Below are 20,043 nucleotides of genomic sequence, written 5' to 3' on the forward strand. Positions count from 1 at the left end.
CCCGTGCAGGGATCAAACCCACAACCCAGTGGTGTATTCGTCCAACTGATTTGGTTGCAAAATGGTTCTTAAAACGGAAGCGAATGGCACGAAGCGGAGAGGGAACTCTCTCAATATGTCGGGTGCACATTTTGGTTTTTTGCCCTAGGTCTACACAGCTGATTCAAATAACCAACTCATCATCCATTTTTGATGATTGGGATCAGTGGTGTAGTGCTAGGGGAAAAAACAAACGTGCACCAAGGGGGGGCCCCAGGACATAGTTTGGGGAACCCTCCTCTAACACACCGAGCCACTAGAAACTGTTCTGTCATATACCAATGTACTAACTCCCATGTACTAATGTCATGTCTGGAAGGTCTCAATGCCTGAGAGGACAGGGGACTTACTTGATGTTGTCGAGGCAACCCGAGTCGGGTTTGAGGATGGCGGTGTGGTGGAACATCTTGTACAGCGCGATGCCTAGGAATATCACGTTGAGCTGGGAGAGATGGACGAAAGAGAGGAGGGAGCACAGCTGAAATGGAGTTTGTGTGTTTGTTGTTGTTGATGCTTTCATACATTTTTTAAATCGGGGAGACATTGTTACAGTTGAGTATGTTGTGCCGAAACACGACGTGGTTTCCCACTTTGCCAAGTAGAGCACAAAATATTATGAAAATTGTATTACAGTATAACTGCCACATATAGAAGTGCCATGTTGTACTTGACAATGAAGTTGAACTAGTTGGCTCCTGATCAATGCAATGGCTGGAGTCTGTCCAAAATGAATGTACTAAACATGCAGTTAACCATAGGAAGCAAACTACATTTGAGACTGATAGATTTATGACTGTTTGCAGTTCTCCAAACTGCTCTTATCAGGAGTGAAATAATGTCAAACAGAACTGAACATATAGGTTCGGTAGAAATACAACAAGTATAGCCCAATAGAGGAACCAAATAGCAGTATGGAGCATTAGAATTGTTGCTGTTATCATTTTCCATGCCTCAAACATGAATCAGCTAAAAGCTCAGATGTCATTGTGGACCAGAGGCACAGCTATCTCAAGATGGTATTGCCCCTCAAAACCTGTGCACTGTGCTAGGGAAGTGACATCCAGCTAACTGAGCCGCAGTTTGAACCCCCCCCCCCGACCTCCTAGAGGGACAACGCTTCCAGACGGTGTCCTTGTATTTTTCCCCAGTATATGCTTATGCGGTTTATGAGTGTCTGCTTGTGTGTGCATGTTACTGAGTCTGTGTCCTACCTCTGTGCCTCAAGGTACAAGGTAGCAGCATAGATGGCGTATGATTCCAGGCGGACGTTCTGGGCGAAAATCAATCATTATCGTGGAACGGGATCACTCTGAGACTGAATACTGAGCAGTGTTCGTCTCTCCTCTCTCCCTCGCCAAAGACATCTCTGTCAGTTGTGCGGAAAAAGCGTCTAACCGGAATAATTCACAATTCACATCCTCATCCATTTCCCGCCATGACACCTGACCAGCAGTGGCTTATATTACAGTGGAAAGTGGATGTTAAGCTCTCTCTGGACCATTTAAGTGGTGCCCTGAGGTGCTAAGTAGGGTTAATGAGATAGTATGGTAGTGGGAAAGCAGGGACGCTTACCATAATTATCAAGGTTGCCGGTCCTATGAAGCTCCAAATGAAGTAGGTGTCCAATCGAAGCCAGCACCTGGAGGGGAGGAACGAGACAGAAGAGAGAGAGAAAGGGAGAGAGAAAGGGCGAGAGAAGAGAGAGGAGAGAAAAGAGCGAGATGAGAGAAACGCACAGGACATACATCAACATGGAGGCTGGAGTGACAAAGAGAAATGAGCACTTCAAACACAGTGCCCGCAAGGGGGTAGGAGAGTTATGACCGTTACATGAGGGTTACATGAGGGTTTGGAGGGAGGATTTGGGTGGTTTCAGTGTCATAACTTCTTATTGGCTGTGATGGTCACAACAGTGTTATCAAAAGGACAAAACTCTAATGTGGTTCCGGGCTGAAGTTTCCCCGAAGTAGCCTTGCGGTTAAGAGTGCCGGGCCAGTAAACAACGGTTCACTGGTTTGAACCCCAGAGCCGACAAGGTGAAAAATCTGCCGATGTGCCCTTGAGCAAGGCACTCAACCCTAATTACTCCTGTAAGTCACCCTGGATAAGACCGTCTGCTAAGGTACCCAATCCTAACCTTAACCGTTAGTGGAGGAAAAAGCTCAACTACATCAGGATCAACGTCAACTTCTCCCTACTTCTCTAAAAATGATCCTGTGTGCAGCTGGTATGTTCATTGGGTTAGAGGTTCATTCCATATAAGGAATAGAATAGTAGCACAGAATTGATGCTTCGAAACGTTTGCACAGAAAATAATAGGAAATTCTGAACTTCTTAATGGAATTCCATCCTCTTAATTTAATTCCATTCCCAACACACCTCCTGATTTGACTGACTTTAAATTTAATGGACTTCAACCATACAGACACTAATACCATTTTTACACTATTGTGCCGACCCAAACCATACTTTGCTAACTCAGATACATTTTCTTATCACATTTTCCTTTCGAGCACAGTTCCAGCAACTAAAGTGGATGTCTTACCAGGCCAGCTCAGAACAACTCGCCTCAGCTCGGCAGTGTGAAAAGCGCCATAGAGACTTAGATGAACTGTCCAGCCTCGTCGTGTAAACCAATGAACCACTCTCACGGTCACATTACCATATTAACAATGCAACACCGTGCGCTTGCTTGACTTCTCCGTGGCAGTTACTAGACTCTAGTTGGTTGATTGAAAGCGAACGGGCCCAGATATGAGAGTGCATGGGAGCAGATGTGGGATGAAGGTGATACTGGGAAGGCGACCGACAAAAATGAAGTTGATTCATGACCTTCCGGCTAAATTATTAATAGTTTAATCTCCGGCGCCGCGCGATAGACCTCCATTTTTGGCCATCGGAAATTACAGTTTCCTACTCTGTTGTCATTTGGATGACAAAGAGGCAAAATGGAAGTGGCAGCGAATTAGCCGTAATTCAATAGCATTTTACGGCAGATTGAAGTGTGAAGAGGAGTGCGCACTTAGCTTCGGACAGCGCAGGCCATACTCGAACACAGGGAGGAAACCCGACAATGCAACTCAAGATTTAATTATAACTTGTCACCTCATATCCCAGACTACGATAGTGAATGTTCAAGAAACACTGAAAAGAGATTCATTTTTCTTACATTCATTTCATGGACATTTTCACACGGCATGGCCCTAATGGAATTTTTCAACGATATAAAGTGTCGGTAGCGTTATTAGACTTGAAGTGAAAAGCTAAAAAGCCTTGGACGGGTTTTTACTAATACTTCACACACTAACATGCTCGATCACAACCCGATGCCTTGATAAAAGTCAAAATATATATAACCAGAATATACCGAGACAGAAAACAATGCATGCATTCCAAATGGCACCCTATGAGCCCTATGGGCCCTGGTCAAAGGTAGTGCACTATATAGGGAACAGGGTGCCAGTGCGTGTTCATTTTGTATTACTGGGACTTGATACTTCTCCCCCTGGTTAAGAGATGATGTAAACACACACAAGTAGTCAATATAAATTCTGCTGAACGCTAAATTGTCTGATCACAGACAAGCAGATTTATTTAAAAGGCAATGGCTGTAATTTCTGCCTTAGTACGTGAACCAGCAAGCCTCCCTGCCTCCTGTCCTCTCCAGTCATGACAGAATTCTCTGTTGCCTTTTGAGTCTATCTATTTCCGCTTGTGTCAGGCTGAAGCTGTATTGGTGGCCATCTCCTCAGAATCCCCTTGGTAAAGAAGCTAAGGGTATAGAAACCTGGGACCTAGGTTCCCCGATAAGACAGAGTAGCGTTTTCTCTCCCAACGTCTAGTGTTGGGTACTCACGTCGGTGACACTGATTCACAGCAACTTGACACATTAGTTGAGCTCAAAGAGACACTCTGTAGAGGGGGGAGAGAAAAGCGCTACCGAGACAAGACAACTGAAAGAGACTAAGTCACGGGTGAGGACTTCTCTCTCATGATGGGCTCCAGGTATGCCAAGTTGTTGAAATGCAGTTTGTCTATTGCAAAATGGATAGAGTGGCCATTAAAGTTTTAACAAACTGTCATTATTAATGTCAGACAAATGACCAAGTAAAGGATTTATGGTGCAATGTGAGCTAGGTGCCTTTTTTGGTTGGAATGTTGTGATTTGTAAATATGAAGTGAGTTCATCTTTTTATGGTATAACATGGTATATGTGCGTGTGTGTGTGTGTGTGTGTGTGTGTGTGTGTGTGTGTGTGTGTGTGTGTGTGTGTGTGTGTGTGTGTGTGTGTGTGTGTGTGTGTGTGTGTGTGTGTATGTGGTGTGTACAAGCGCACTTGAACATGTCCAGTATGACGTTTTTGATGAAACATCTCATGAGCAAACTGCTGATGCTGATTTATATTTTTTCGATCGGCTACAGATTTAGTGAAAGAGGAACGGTGTCTCCGTGTCATTGTTAGGGCGGCCGGTTCATGTTCCAGAGAGAAGCGCGAGAGCAAATAAAATGAGCATCTCGAGCATCTTCTGCGGGGAAACAGAAGAACCGATGAAGACTGCCGTCTCGCCGTCTACTTTTCTCTCTTCGTCTCCGTCTAGCTCTCTCCCCCCCCTTCTCCCCAATCTCTCCATCTATTGCTCCCTTAGATAATTGGGAGTCATGTGAACGCTAAAGACGCTAACCACAACGGCTTGACATTCACACGGCTACGGCTAGCGTTTGAGCTTGCATTTTCCACTGTTAAAACATTTTGTCAAGTCAGCAGAAGTCCTGTTTGAGAATAACCGCTCAGGTTATAATGAGCAGAAAACGCTACTCATTATTAAGGGGTGATGAGGAGCATTAGTTATTGCAGCAATGCCAAATATATATCGTTGGAGGCTAACGACAACCACACATTGTTTTTACTCAAAATGAGTCAGCCGAATCAGTATGGCTGTGGGAATGTGTGAGAAGTAGAAGACTAACTAAATGTGCAAATCAAATGTAGTGTCAGGACAGGAGTTTTTCTTGTCTAGGTGACGTGACGAGGAACAACTCTGTGCCCTTGTTATAGTCTACAAGATGTTTCTATTTCAGGTCACACGTTCAGGAAACCCCTCATCTGGGAACATATTCATAAAGAGTCTCAGAGTAGCCATTTTTACATCAGTAGACGTCACAAAGTGTTTATACAGAAACTCAGCCTAAAACACCAAAGAGCAAGCAATGCATCCTAGACCAGCACTCCTACTCTGAGACACATTATGAATACAGGCCCTGATCTTAAAATGAATAACAATTTCTCTAAAAAAAACGAAAAACAGAATGGCACAGCAGAATGGAACTACATCTCGACAGCCGTTAAACCAACAAACGCCCAGAATAACCTTACTGAACCTATCACAACCATATTGAATAGTTCAGATATGGCCAACAGCCTGGCATTGTGTACCAGTCATGCTGGTCGTACAGATGACTTCTTTGAAGAAGCCATTATTTAATTTTTTAATTAAAAAAGTATATGTTATTATAGTATAATACATGCCACTTAGTAGACACTATTATCCAAAGAAACGTACGTTTTTCATATGGTTGGTGCCAGCAGGAACCAAACCCACAATCCTTTGCATTGCAAGCGCCATGCTCTACCAATTGAGCCACACAGGACCATATTGGCTATGCCACCAGCAGCCTTGCCTCCAAGTAAGAGCTTGGCTAGAAGTGTTTCCCAAACAGGTCCCAAGAACCCCTGTCGTTTCACACATTTGTTCAATTCGAACCCTAGCACACCAGATTTGACTAATCAAGGACTTGCTGATTAGTTTGAATGAGGTGTACTGGAAAATATCAAATAGAGGAACACATGGTACTTGCTGAGAGGTTTAAGCAACACTGCTTTAGAATCTAGATCGCAAGGTTCTAACGATGGGGTTCTAACGCAGTGGTTCGAGTTCCGGTAAATACTCACACTCGATCCGTGCCATAGCTCCGGTAGTCGACGGCGGCCGACACAGCCACAACGAGCGCGGGTACGCCGTAGCCCACCAGGTAGAAGTAGCGTTTGCGCGAGTGCTCACTCTCAAACACCTCCACCAGCATAATGTAGAGCTGCACACCCTCCAGGAACATCCAGGTGAAGGCAGCCAGGAAGAAGAAGTGGAGCAGGGCAGCGAACACAGCACAGGCAATCTGAGGAGGGGAGAGGAGACAGTACAGGTCAAAGGTCAAAGGCTTAAAATCGGACAGAAAACGTGTCGATGTGCAGCTAAGAATTCCAAGAACAATACGGACGACAGGTTTTACTCTCTCATGATTTTATTCATATTATTAAATATTATTCATATTATTAAAACATTTATTTACTATTATTCAAAAGCCCTTTAGGGCGTGAAACGTCTCATGCATTTGACAAGGTAGTAGACATAAATAAACAAGGAACTAATGACTTTTCAAATGGGCGAGAGTTGCTCCATGCTTCAAATGAAAAAGGGCATGATATCACCAACTGGAATGGACAGGAGCGCCAACACAGTGCATGCACACCCGCGTGCGCACGCTCACACGCACACACACACACAGTGTACTTGCAACGACTGTAATTGATCCGATTATTGGAGCAATTGGTCATACGTGAGGTAATTTGTTCAACGGTCATTGAAATTGGTTTCAATTAAATGACTCTCAGGTTCAGTGGCCATCACCGCAGTGAGGAGGAGTGATCTTTAAATTGCCCAGTGAATCAAGACCATCACATCTTATGAAAGGGAAGAGTAGAGGGCAAAAGCACAGTCTGCAAACGTCCATCGTTCAGCAGGGTCCACGTTTATGAGAGCAGGTGTGTGTCTTTCTGTGCCTGTCAATGCACTAATTGTGGAACAGACTTTACATTGCGTACCTCACACATACACACCCCCTTTCACTTCTCCTCTAACTCCTCTCACCACCCTCCCTACTGCACCCTGTTGATAATGACTTTGCCCTTAGTGCAGAACTCTACCAGATACCTACGACAGCCAGTGACAGTCATTAAAAACAGTGATGGCCTCATCCAGATTATCAGCAGCATTTCGAGATCAGTCTACTGCTCTACATCATGACAGGAGGTTTAGTGCAATGGCGGGTGGTGGGAAGGGGGGAAAGGGAGAGGGTGAGGGGGAGCGTGTGTGTGTGTGGTCATTTGATAGAAACACAGGAGCTTGAGCTGTGTCAGGTGAAGTAACAGGGTGGAACTGGGAGAACCAGGGGGACTTGGGAGGAACTGGCTGAAGGAGTATTTGGGAGAGATGCTTAGAAAGGTCTAGATGAGGGCAGAGTCAGTGTTGGCTATAGATATCCCATGGTGTTAATTATCATTGCGTGTGTATATATATATATATATATATATGTATATATAAATATATATAAAAAACATACACACACACACATATATATATATATATATATATACACACACAAACACACATATATATATACATACACACACACACACACACACACACACACACACACACACACACACACACACACACACACACACACACACACACACACACAGTACCAGTCAAAAGTTTGGACACCTACTCATTAAAGGGTTTTTCTTTATTTTTACTACTTTCTACATTGTAGAATAATAGTGAAGACATCAAAACTATGAAATAACACTCAAAAAAAGTGTTAAACAAATCAAGAAATATTTTAGATTCTTCAAAGTAGCCACCCTTTGCCTTGATGACATTTTGCACACTCTTGGCATTCTCTCAATCAGCTTCACCTGGAATGTTCTTTCAACAGTATTGAAGGAGTTCCTAAATATGCTGAGTACTTATTCACTGCCTTCCGCCTCTCTGCGGTCCAACTCATCCCAAACCATCTCAATTGGGTTGAGGTCGGGTGATTGTGGAGGCCAGGTCATCTGATGCAGCACCATCACTCTGCTTCTTGGTCAAATAGCCCTTACACAACCTGGAGGTGTGTGGGGTCATTGTCCTGTTGGGGAAAAAAATGATAGTCCCACTAAGTGCAAACCAGATGGGATGATGTATCGCTGCAGAATGCTGTGGTAGCCATACTGGTTAAGTGTGCCTTGAATTCTAAATAAATCATTGACAGTGTCACCATCAAAGCACCTCACACCATCACACATCCTCCTCCATGCTTCACCGTGGGAACCACACATGCGGAGATCATCCGTTCACCTACTCTGCATCTCACAGACTCATTGACCAAAGGACAGATTTCCACCGGTCTAATGTCCATTGCTCCTGTTTCTTGGCCTAAGCAAGTCTCTTCTTCTTATTGGTGTCCTTTAGTAGTGGTTTCTTTGCAGCAATTCAACCATAAAAGCCTGACTCATGCAGTCTCCTCTGAATAGTTGATGTTGAGATGTGTCTGTTACTTGAATTCTCTGAAGCATTTATTTGGGCTGCAATCTGAGGTGCAGTTAACTCTAATGAATGTATCCTCTGCAGCAGAGGTAACTCTGGGTCTCCTGTGGCGGTCCTCATGAGAGCCAGTTTCATCATAGCACTTGATGGTTTTTGCGACTGCACTTGAAGAAACTTTCAAAGTTCTTGAAATTTTCCGGATTGACTGACCTTCATGTCTTAAATTATTGATGGACTGTCACTTCTCTTTGCTCAATTGAGCTGTTATTGCCGTAATATGGACTTGGTCTTTTACCAAATAGGGATATCTTCTGTATACCACCCCTACCTTGTCACATCACAACTGAATGGCTCAAAAGCAGTAAGATGGAAATAAATTCCACAAATTAAAAAAGGCACATCTGTTAATTGAAATGCATTACAGGTGACTACCTCATAAAGAATGCCAAGAGAGTGCAAAGCCATCATTTTTAAAATGTATTTTTTTTTACCTTTATTTAACGAGGCAAGTCAGTTAAGAACAAATTCTTATTTTCAATGACGGCTAACTGCCTGTTCAGGGGCAGAACGACAGATTTCTACCTTGTCAACTCGGGGATTTGAACTTGCAACCTTTTGGTTACTAGTCTAACGCTCTAACCACTAGGCTACCCTGCCGCTGCCCAATCATCAAGGCAAAGGGTGTCTACTTTGAAGACTGTCAAATATAAAATATATTTTGCTTTCCATAACACTTTTTTGGTTATTACATGACTCCATATGTGTTATTTCATAGCTTTGAGGTCTTCATTATTATTCTAATGTAGAAAATAGTCAAAATAAAATAAATATTTTGACTGGTAGTGTATATATCATGTCCAAACAATTGCATTTCCAACGGTGGACTCCAATTAAGTTGTAGAAACATCTCAAGGATGATCAATGGACACAGGATGCATCTGTGCTCAAATTTGAGTCTCATAGCAAAGGGTCTGAACACTTATGCAGATAAGGTATGTGTGAATTTGCCATTATGAGGTATTGTGTGTAGATTGCTGAGGAACTTTTTATTTACTCCATTTCAGAATAAGGCTGTAAAGTAACAAAATGAGAAAAAAGTCGAGGTCGGAATGCTTTCCGACGGCACTGTATATCCTCCTAACACCGGCTTCGAAGGCATTATCACTTTTATGCAACAGGTTACCAACCTATTCAAATAATGATTTACATATTTTCATTCAAAAAAACATTTTTACAAATGTCTTCATTTTATGTTATCTTTCCACAATATATAGTTTCCCGACACAAATCTGTGGTTGCCACCCACGCCGGCTGGTCGTTTGTTCTATCGGTTTGGTTGCCAGAGACGTGACCAAGTCGTTCAGTCTTTTTGTTCTCTATCTATGGACGCGACCCAGTCGTTCGTTCTAAATGTTCCATTGCCATACAAGTTGGCAACGTTCTTATCCTTTGCTTGCTAGTTAGCAAACTACGGCAAAAAAACAGTCACGCCAAACAGTGCAGCAAGAATAACAGTGCAGCAAGTAGTTTGCTTTTGTGTTTGTTTAAGCTGTTTTCTAGTGACATTTATTTGGGTATATTCATAACAATCAGCTAATGATGCACGATTTCGGCTGGCATGGAAAATGTGCTGTCGCATCAGGACACTGTTGTTCAGAGGAGCTAGCCGACAACACAGCTAAAACAATCACTTCAAACTGAAGCTGGAAAGACCGCAAACAAGCTTCACTTTGTTTCATTTTAACTGTTCTATTGACATTTCTTTGTATAGATCCATAAAAATGATGCTGATTCATGATTGACTCGCTGAGAAAAGGTGCGTGCGTGTCTGTCTCATCCCGACTCCTGACCCCAACACGTTCATTGCTATGGTACAACTGGAGATCGAATTCCAATACTGAAACAATGTTGCAAATGTCAAAGAGACAGTCGGCAAGGTCTGTGCAAATCTACGCTATCGAAAACCAACTGCTTGTCTAAAAGAAATGGGAAATAATGTCTAGATGCTTGGATTTCAAGTTTATAAATTGTCTGGTTGGGCTGATGACAGTGGATTGCAGTGGATTGCACGTCAAACATTTCAATGTCACAGCCGGTGGTAACTTGTGGAATAGACACCGTCTGGAATGCGGTTTTAACCAAATAAGCATTCAAGATTCGACCCACCTGTTGTATAAATTCCAAAAACAAGTTGAGGAACATGATGTACTGTGCTACTCATAACCATGGTTACATACAGCTTCAAAACAGAATAATTTCAAATATATAGCCTTGGCTATGTTCTCATGTTCACTTGAGGTGTCTAAATTAGAACAGACTAAGAACGGCCATTATATTTGTTCTAGAGGAAACACTCAACCGCTTGCAACGTTCACTTATTCCAATTAAGATAGCAGACAGAATTTATATCCATTGTACAACATGTCTTGTTCTTCATCTTTTCGCCCTTAAAAAAATCCAGATGCCCTAGTAAGTGTACACTAAAACCTTGATGTTCCAGTGGACTGCTGAATTGCCTTTTCGAGTGTAACTGGTCGTCAAGAGATGAGAGCTGTAGTGAAGCTCACACTGAATGCTTAAGTACCAGACATCTTTTTTTTAACAAGATCCAGGCATAAAGTACTGCGTAAAGTCAGGACAGCGAAATAAAAACAATTTAACTGATAAGATTATACTGTAATAGGAAGATGTGCGCATAACGATTCAATAGGGTTAAGGTTCAAGTCTGATGGATTTTCTCATTTACTAAATTCTTGTCTTAGCCCATGTTTGTTGAGTACTAACCTTTTAGTGTTTGACCAGGATTTTTGTGTGAACCGAATAACTTTGAAGCAAAATTTTCACTATAAGGAATGAAAAATGAAACCTGGTTAAAGGTCCAGTGTAGTCAGAAATATGATTTTCCAGTGTTTTATATATTACCACACTATGAGGTTGGAATAAGTGTGAGAATTATGATAATGCGCTTTCAGTTTTGGCCTGCCAGGTGACATTACTATGCGGAAAATGAGTTAATAGACCAATAAGAAACAATTCCAAACCTCTCTGCCAATAACAGTGAGTTTCAGTTTCCCCCTCCAAGACATTCTTGCTTGAGAAATTGCTCTTTGCTAATAAGCTACACTACATGACCAAATGTATGCGGACACATGCTTGTCGAATGTCTCATTCCAAAATTAAGGGCATTAATATGGAGTTGGTCCCCCCTTTGAAAGCCTTCTTCTGGGAAGGCTTTCCACTAGATGTTGGGACATTGCTGCAGGGGCTTGCTTCCATTCGGTCACCAGAGCATTAGTGAGGTCGGGCACTGATGTTGGGCGATTAGGCGTTCCAATTCATCCCAAAGGTGTTCGATGGGGTTGAGGTCAGGGTTTTGTGCAGGCCAGTTAATTTCTTCCTCGCAGATCTCGACAAACCATTTCCTTTCTATATGGACCTTGCTTTGTGCACAGGGGCATTGTCATGCTGAAACAGGAAAGGGCCTTCCCCAAACTGTTGCCACAAAGTTGGAAGCACATAATTGTCTAGAATGTCATTGTATGCTGTAGCATTAAGATGTCCCATCACTGGAACTAAGGGGCCTAGACTGAAACATGAAAAACAGCCCCAGACCATTATTCCTCCTCCACCAAACTTTACAGTTGGCACTATGCATTGGGGCAGGCATCTGCCAAACTCAGATTCAAACGTCGGACTGCCAGATGGTGAAGTGCGCTTCATCAGTCCAGAGAAAGCGTTTCCACTGCAGTGAGCTTTACACCTCTCCAGCCGACGCTTGGCATTGCGCATGGTGATCTTAGGCTTGCGTACGGCTGCTCGGCCACAGAAACCCATTTCATGAAGCTCCTGACAAACAGTTCTTGTGTTGACGTTGCTTCCAGAGGCAGTTTGGACCTCGATAGTGAGTGTTGCACACGAGGACAGGCAATTTTTATGCATTGTGTGCTTCAGCACTCAGTGGTCCCGTTCTGTGAGCTTGTGTGGCCTACCACTCCGCGGCTGTGACGTTGTTGCTCCTAGATGTTTCCACTTCACAATAACAGCACATACAACAGTTGACCAGGGGAGCTCTAGCAGGGCAGAAATGTGACAGACTGACTTGTTGAAAAGGTGGCATCCTATGACTGTGCCACATTGAAAGTCACTGAGCTCTTCGGTAAGGCCATTCTACTGACAATGTTTGTCTATGGAGCTCACATGGCTGTGTGCTCAATTGTATACACCTGTCAACAACTGGTGTGGATGAAATATCCGAACCAACTCATATGATGGGGTGTCCACATACACTTTGTAAACATAGTGTATTTTTTGTCTGTTTGTCAACCATTTTAATTGAAACAAATCACAGTAAGGTAAGTAAATTTGGATTTGATTATGTGATCAAAACAGCTGCATTGGACCTGTATCTAGCTGTTACCTGTGGACCCACTCGATCAAATCCTTAGTTACTGCAGGTGGGCCTTGGTGATAATGATGGTATGATAACCTGGTGAGCGTATATACAGAGAACAGTCCATGTCTGATTCAGACCGGATGAACCAGGTGTGTAGTCTCTCAAGCTGATCAGTAACACTAATGGATCTAATAAGTGGCAGGTTGAAATGAAAACACATGGGCACTGGCCCAAAAAGGACTAGATCTGACACCCTGGATGCATTTCAATAGTTTAATTTGGCTCCCTCTCCTCCTTTCCTTTATCAGAGAACTGATTTGGGAGACAGGTGATAGATAAAACATCAGACTTATATCCCAAACAGACTTCTGACTCGTTGCTTTCACTATATTTTCAGATTAGTGCAGGAAAGGAAGACCAGACAAGGATTGGGAGCAACTTTAGACTATTGAGATGAAGTCCCCCAGACCCCCTCCCCAACTTTTCAGAGAGACAAAGAGACACAACCCTAGGCGCTCCACTAACATACTGCTCTCATTGAAAACCATTGAGTGGGCTGTGTCTTTTGCACATCAATCTTCCGGCTTGGGAATGTTCTTACCGGTTGGTCAGCTCGGTTGATCCCCACCAGGAAGAGGGACTCTGCTATGAAGAGGCTAATGCAGAGGTTCTTGTGGATGGTGTTGCGGTCGCTCTGGAGGCCCCGGAAGAAGCAAAAGGTGAACAAGCTGATGAGCAGGCAGACCAGAGAGAGCAGGATGCCAACCCATGTGATGACGTCCAACAGCATGTCATGGACTGGGTCTGTATTCTGGGAAAGGGTACAAATAAGGAAATGCATAACATGAGATTACTGGATAGGAGTAGAAGACGCTCTACCAACATGAGACGAGGCGCAAGCAAAAAACAGGATGAACATTAGGAAGGAATAGGCGCAACTGTCGCTCACAACCAAAAACCACAGATGAGATTAACATAATTTAATATATTCTACCCGTCAACAGTTTTAGAACACCTACTCATCCAAGGTTTTCTTTCTTTATTTTTTTTTATTTTTTCTACGTTCTAGAATAATAGTGAAGACATCAAAACTAGGAAATAACACATATGGGATCATATAGTAACCAAAAAAGGTGTCATACAAATCAACATCTATTTTATATTTGAGTTTCTTCAAAAAGCAACCCTTTGCCTGGACAGCTTTGGCATACTCTCAACCAGCTTGAGGTAGTCACCTGGAGTGCATTTCAATTAACAGGTGTGCCTTCTTAAAAGTTAATTTCTTCCCTTTTTTAATGCGTTTCAGCCAATAGGTTGGCTGAAACAAGGTTGGGGTGGTGTACAGAAGATTGCCCTATTTGGTAAAATACCAAGTCCATATTATGGCAAGAATAGCTAAAATATGCAAAGAGAAACGACAGTCCATCATTACTTTAAGACATGAAGATTAGTCAACACGGAAAATTCCAGGAACTTAGAACGTTTCTTCAAGTGCAGTCGCAAAAACCATCAAGCACAATGATGAAACTGGCTCTCATGAGGACTGCCCCAGGAAAGGAAGACCCATAGTTACCTCAGATGCAGAGGATAAGTTCATTAGAGTTACCAGCCTCAGGAAAACCAGCCAACAAGTGCTCAGCATATGTGGGAACTCCTTCAAGACTGTTAGATAAGCATTCCAGGTGAAGCTGGTTGAGAGAATGCCAAGTGTGCAAAGCTGTCAAGGCAAAGGGTGGCTATTTGAAGAATCTCACATTTAAAATATATTTTGATTTGTTTAACTGCAGACGTGGCCAGGGCAATAAATTGAAACGTCCATACTGTGAATTGCCTGAGACTACGCTACAGGGAGACAGAACGGACAGCTGATCGTCCTCGTAGTGGCAGACCACGTGCAACAACACCTGCACGGGATCGGTACATCCGAACATCACACCTGCGGGACAGATACAGGATGGCAACAACAACTGCCTGAGTTACACCAGGAAGGCACAATCCCTCCATCAGTGCTCAGACTGTCCACAATAGGCTGAGAGAGGCTGGACTGAGGGCTTGTAGGCCTGTTGAAAAGGCAGGTCCTCACCAGACATCACCGTCAACATCGTCGCCTATGGGCACAAACCCACCATCGCTGGACCAGAAAGGACTCTTCACTGATGAGTCTCGGTTTTGTCTCACCAGGGGTGAAGGTCAGATTCGCGTTTATCGTCAAAGGAATAAGCGTTACACCGAGGCATGTACTCTGGCGCCATCCATTTGGAGGTGGAGGGTCCGTCATGGTCTGGGGCCATGTGTCACAGCATCATCGGACTGAGCTTGTTGTCATTGCAGGCAATCTCAACGCTGTGCGTTAGAGGGAAGACATCCTCCTCCATCATGTGGTACCCATCCTGCAGGCTCATCCTGACATGACCCTCCAGCATGACAATGCCACCAGCCATACTGCTCGTTCTGTGCGTGATTTCCTGCAAGACAGGAATGTCAGGGTTCTGCCATGGCCAGTGAAGATCTCATTCCCATTGAGCATGTCTGGGATCTGTTGGATCGGCGGGTGAGAGCTAGGGCCATTCCCCCCAGAAATGTCTGGGCACTTGCAGGTGCCTTGGTGGAAGAGGGTAACATCTCATAGTCAGAACTGGCAAATCTGGTGCAGACCATGAGGAGAAGATGCACTGCAGTACTTAATGCAGCTGGTGACCACACCAGATACTGACTATTACTTTTGATTTTGACCCCTCCCGCCTTTGTTCAGGGACACATTATTACATTTCTGTTAGTCATATGTCTGTGGAACTTGTTCAGTTCATGTCTCAGTTGTTGAATCTTGTTATGTTCATACAAATATTTACACATGTTTAATTTTGCTGAAAATAAATACAGTTGACAGTGAGAGGACTTTTTTTGTTGTTGCTTAGTTTACATGATTCTATGTGTGTTATTTCATAGTTTTGATGTCTTCACTATTATTCTACAATGTAGAAAATAGTAAAAAATAAATATGACCCTTGAATGGTGTTCTAAAACTTTTGACCGGTAGTGTAATTATTGAGAGTATCTGTGTTGTAACATTATTACTACACTAAATTGTGTATTGAATCAATCAAATAAATAACTGGCCAAAATGACTGTCACAGTGTTGACAATCTGATTAACATCTGAGAATAAAGGTATTTTCTTGTTATTGATAACTAAAATTACACTCAAATGTATATTCACTAATAAACTCAAAACAAGATGGTCACCATCGACCTCTCCACACAATGACCTCGCTCTCACAGATAGGACCACATGTGGTAAGGTGGAAATGGCATGAAAATGTGTCACCAGTGTGTTCTGGCTCGTTAACAAATTGAGCTACGGAAATGGCCACAGGTGGCTGTGAAAGGCACTATGGGTAATCTATTAAAGGCCCAGTGCAGTCAAAAACTAGATTTTACTGTTTTGTGTACAGCATATTCACTGAGTATACAAAAAAGAACACCTGCTCTTTCCTTGACAGACTGACCAGGTGAATCCAGGTGAAAGCTATGATCCCTTATTGATGTCACTTGTTAAATCCACTTCAATCAGTGTAAATGAAGGGGAGGAGACAGGTTAAAGAAGGATTTTTTGCCTTGAGACATGGATTGTGTATGTGTGCCATTCAGAGGGTGAATGGGCAAGACAAAATATTTAAGTGCCTTTGAATGGGGTTTGGTAGACACATCGGATTGTGTCAAGAACTGCAACGCTGCTATGTTTTTCACGCTCAACAGTTTATCGTGTGTATCAAGAAGACATCCTGTCAACTTGACACATCTGTTGGAAGCATTGGAGTCAACATGGGCCAGCTTCCCTGTGGAATGCTTTCGACACCTTGTAAAGCTGTTCTGAGGGCAAAAAAGGGTGGAGAGTGGAGAGTGCAACTCAATAATATAATAGCATGTCCCAGGGCAGCGATTGGGGACATTGCCCAGTGTAGGGTGCCGTCTTTCGGATGGGACGTTAAACGGGTGTCCTGAATCTCTGGTTACCAAAGATCCCATGGCACATTTCGTAAGATTAGGGGTGTTACCCCAGTGTCCCAGCTAAATTCCCTGTCTGACATATCATCATGGCCACCTATTCATCCCCAGCTTCCAATAGGCTCATTCATCCCTCTTCCTCTCCCCTGTAACTATTCTCCAGGTTGTTGCTGCAAATGAGAATGTGTTCTCAGTCAACTTACCTGGTAAAATAAGGGCAAAAAAATTGACTGTTTTTCTTCTCAACAGCCTTCAGCTGTGATGAACATGACAGCAAATTGTATTTACATGGAGTGATCCTGAGGATGTCAGTTTTGTAGAGCAGATATTCAATCACTCAAAATGTGTGTGTGTGTGTGTGTGTGTGTGTGTGTGTGTGTGTGTGTGTGTGTGTGTGTGTGTGTGTGTGTGTGTGTGTGTGTGTGTGTGTAATCTAATCTCAAAGGCCTGTGCTTACACAATAGTCCTCAAGGACAATATCAGTGAGTCACAGTTAGAGAATGCACTCCTCACTGTTTGCTTTTTACTGGAAGTACACAGTATTAAAGCTGGGACAAAAAGACCCAAAATACAGACACCGACATTTCCTTCCTCTTACCAAAGCATTGTGCTTCCGTCTGTACATTTCGGTGATTTTGCTGCTCAACGTTCCCGTAGAATGCTGTAAACCCATTATTTGGCCAACAGCAATAGCCTTTGCATTAGATTGATTCCTGCTACGGAAGTACCTGTCTGTTCCCATTTCGCAGTCGGTTGTGGACTCTCACTCCGTCTCCCCAGTGTGCACACGGAGGAGGGAGAAACGCATTGAGAAGCTCAAGCATAGTGTAGGTCAAAATGCTATTGTGGGGGAAAAGACAGCATTTCTCACCTCTTAATATTGAGACAAGTCTGCATTTACCGATAGATTAATCACTTAGCCTACATGGCTATCGAGCCACACTATCATATTTGGAGTTAGCAATCTAGCTAAGTGTTTTGAGCTCCCACTTTCTCAGGTGGTGAATAATACAGCCTATTAGGACAATAGGCCTACCCACGAAGATGTCAGCAAATTCTCTGAAGAGCTCCCCCAATAATGGGATAATTCTGGATTTGGACAGGTTGTACTTCAAAATATTAATCAATCATGCATTTCCTGGATATGTTAGATGAAATAGCTGTTTGTTTAAAACAATTTATTTATTTATTTTAGGCTACCATCTCAAAAAAATGTCTAGAGCCCTGCCGGTAATGTTAGTCACTGTCCATTAAAACATAAAAAACATCTGTTGTTATCAAGCAAAATAGTTACATTTATCACAATATGACTCTAGCACCTCCTGAAAACCTAATCTACGAGAAAAGGGTCAGATTGTTGCGACATCACCCAGCTATACACAGCGTACATTTTTTTCACACAAATGAGCACTTCCTCTGAATCAAACTTCGACCCGAGTTAGCAGTATTAATCTCCACTGGGGGGCAGGGTAAGAGGCTAAAGCATCCAGCTGGGATTTTCTACAGCCTCCATTGTAGTAGGGGATGCTTTACACAAAGGCTTGTTGAACAGGTGCGCGGCGCATGGGCTAACACTAGCGGAGAGATATGGGAGAACAGACGCTGATCATTAAGGGGCTGCTCTACAATAACAGTCGACGCGCTACCCTGAGTCTGGGGAGAGGCGCTCTTTACATTTTCTTGCCTGATGAGCCGTTGTGTATACATCAGGGGGACAGGGGGATGACACGACTGTGGAGCAGTGTGCCGTAGAGCAGTGTGTGTGTGTGTTTGCGTGTGTGGCTGTCTCTGGTCCTCCGTACGACAAAGGTATCTCATGCGCTGGGTGGTGGCAGATGCAGACTGTTTTGAAAAGGGGGCCTAGGGTGAGTTGAGCTAGCGAGCTGTGCCATGGCTTCAGGCTCTATCCATCACAATCTTTACATTGATGGGGGTGGGGGGGGGGGTGGGGGGTGGGGGTGCTGAGTCAAAACGAGGTGGAGGCGTAGGGTGCATCCACACGTGTGTGATCGATCTACTACAGTGACATCTCTTTGTTCTGGGAGGGTGGATGATCGCTAAGGTGCCAACGGCCACAACTTTATCACTATGATGAAGGCCATTTTCTGGGGGCTCGTCCGAGCGTCCGCAGCGGGAATGGGAACGAGGGTCCCGAAAGCAGCGGACCGTATTTCGCTCCAAAATTCAGTCTGTCATGGGAGGCCAAGGAGTCATACCACAGGACATGTTACTTACTGGGGCGGTACGAGCCTTGCGCAGATTCGATTTGTCTTCCCTCCACCCTTTAAACACACATATATTTCATTCTGGTTGGATGCCTTTGGGAGATTGGGTTTGCCCCTGATCTGTTACCACAAGGCACAGAATAGGACCTCAGGTTGATGGGAAGTCAAAAGCAGAGGTGTATACATGTCAACTGCATTCCCTGTCACCCTATGCCCTGACCACTCCAATCAAGTCAATCCAATCAGATATCACACGATACCAAATGAATCACCATTGCACCCTTCATCCTAGCAGGGGTGCCTCGACTGTGCTCTGGTCGTGCTCAGATCCACTGGGCCAATGGGAGAGAGAGGAGATGAGCTTCATTCCTTGATATACCTCAAAGAACCACTTGCAGCATGAAGCCAATCCAATTAAATTGAACAAATCTGCCTGGACGACGCCCAGGGAGAAAAAGAGAAGGAGAGAGAGCTGGAGAGAGCTTTGAGTCATCAAATACGTCAGGGCAGGGCACATGTTGTGGTAAGGGTAGCAGAGGCCCTACCGAGGGGTGTCGAGCGTTGTATTCACGTACGGGCAAGCATTTACGATCTTAAAGAGGCAGGAGGAGGGAGTTTACATTCAGTGCATGTGCCTAATAGAGCCGTACAATATTCACAGTGACGATAACCGTAATATACCGTACTGCCAGTGATGGAGCCTTCTAAAGCGGAATGCGTCCAGATAACAGTCGGAACGTCATCTTTACTTTTAGTTCATAAACGTACAATAAAAGCCCATGGATGACTTGCCACGTCATGATATAGATGGATGGAAAGCTACATATGTGGATGGATGGATAGATGGAAGAAATAAGTTAGAATTAAGCAATAAGGCCCGAGGAGGAGGGGTATATGGCCAATATACCACAGTTAAGGGATGTTCTTAGCTGTGCCATGGTATATTGGCCATATATCACAGTTAAGGGATGTTCTTAGCTGAGCCGTGGTATATTGGCCATATATCACAGTTAAGG

General features: G+C 43.6%; 1 protein-coding gene across 1 annotated transcript in view; it reads right to left on the minus strand.

Annotated features, from left to right (window-relative positions):
* LOC135510600 (adhesion G protein-coupled receptor L3-like) overlaps nucleotides 1–20,043 on the minus strand; it is a 355,347-nt gene that overhangs the window by 20,893 nt on the left and 314,411 nt on the right. The window contains 4 exon segments of the mRNA XM_064931641.1: nucleotides 390–481; nucleotides 1,612–1,678; nucleotides 5,990–6,210; nucleotides 13,400–13,609. Coding sequence (XP_064787713.1) covers nucleotides 390–481; nucleotides 1,612–1,678; nucleotides 5,990–6,210; nucleotides 13,400–13,609 — 590 coding nt within the window.

This window comes from Oncorhynchus masou, chromosome 23, assembly GCF_036934945.1.
Source record: "Oncorhynchus masou masou isolate Uvic2021 chromosome 23, UVic_Omas_1.1, whole genome shotgun sequence".
NCBI lineage: Eukaryota > Metazoa > Chordata > Actinopteri > Salmoniformes > Salmonidae > Oncorhynchus > Oncorhynchus masou.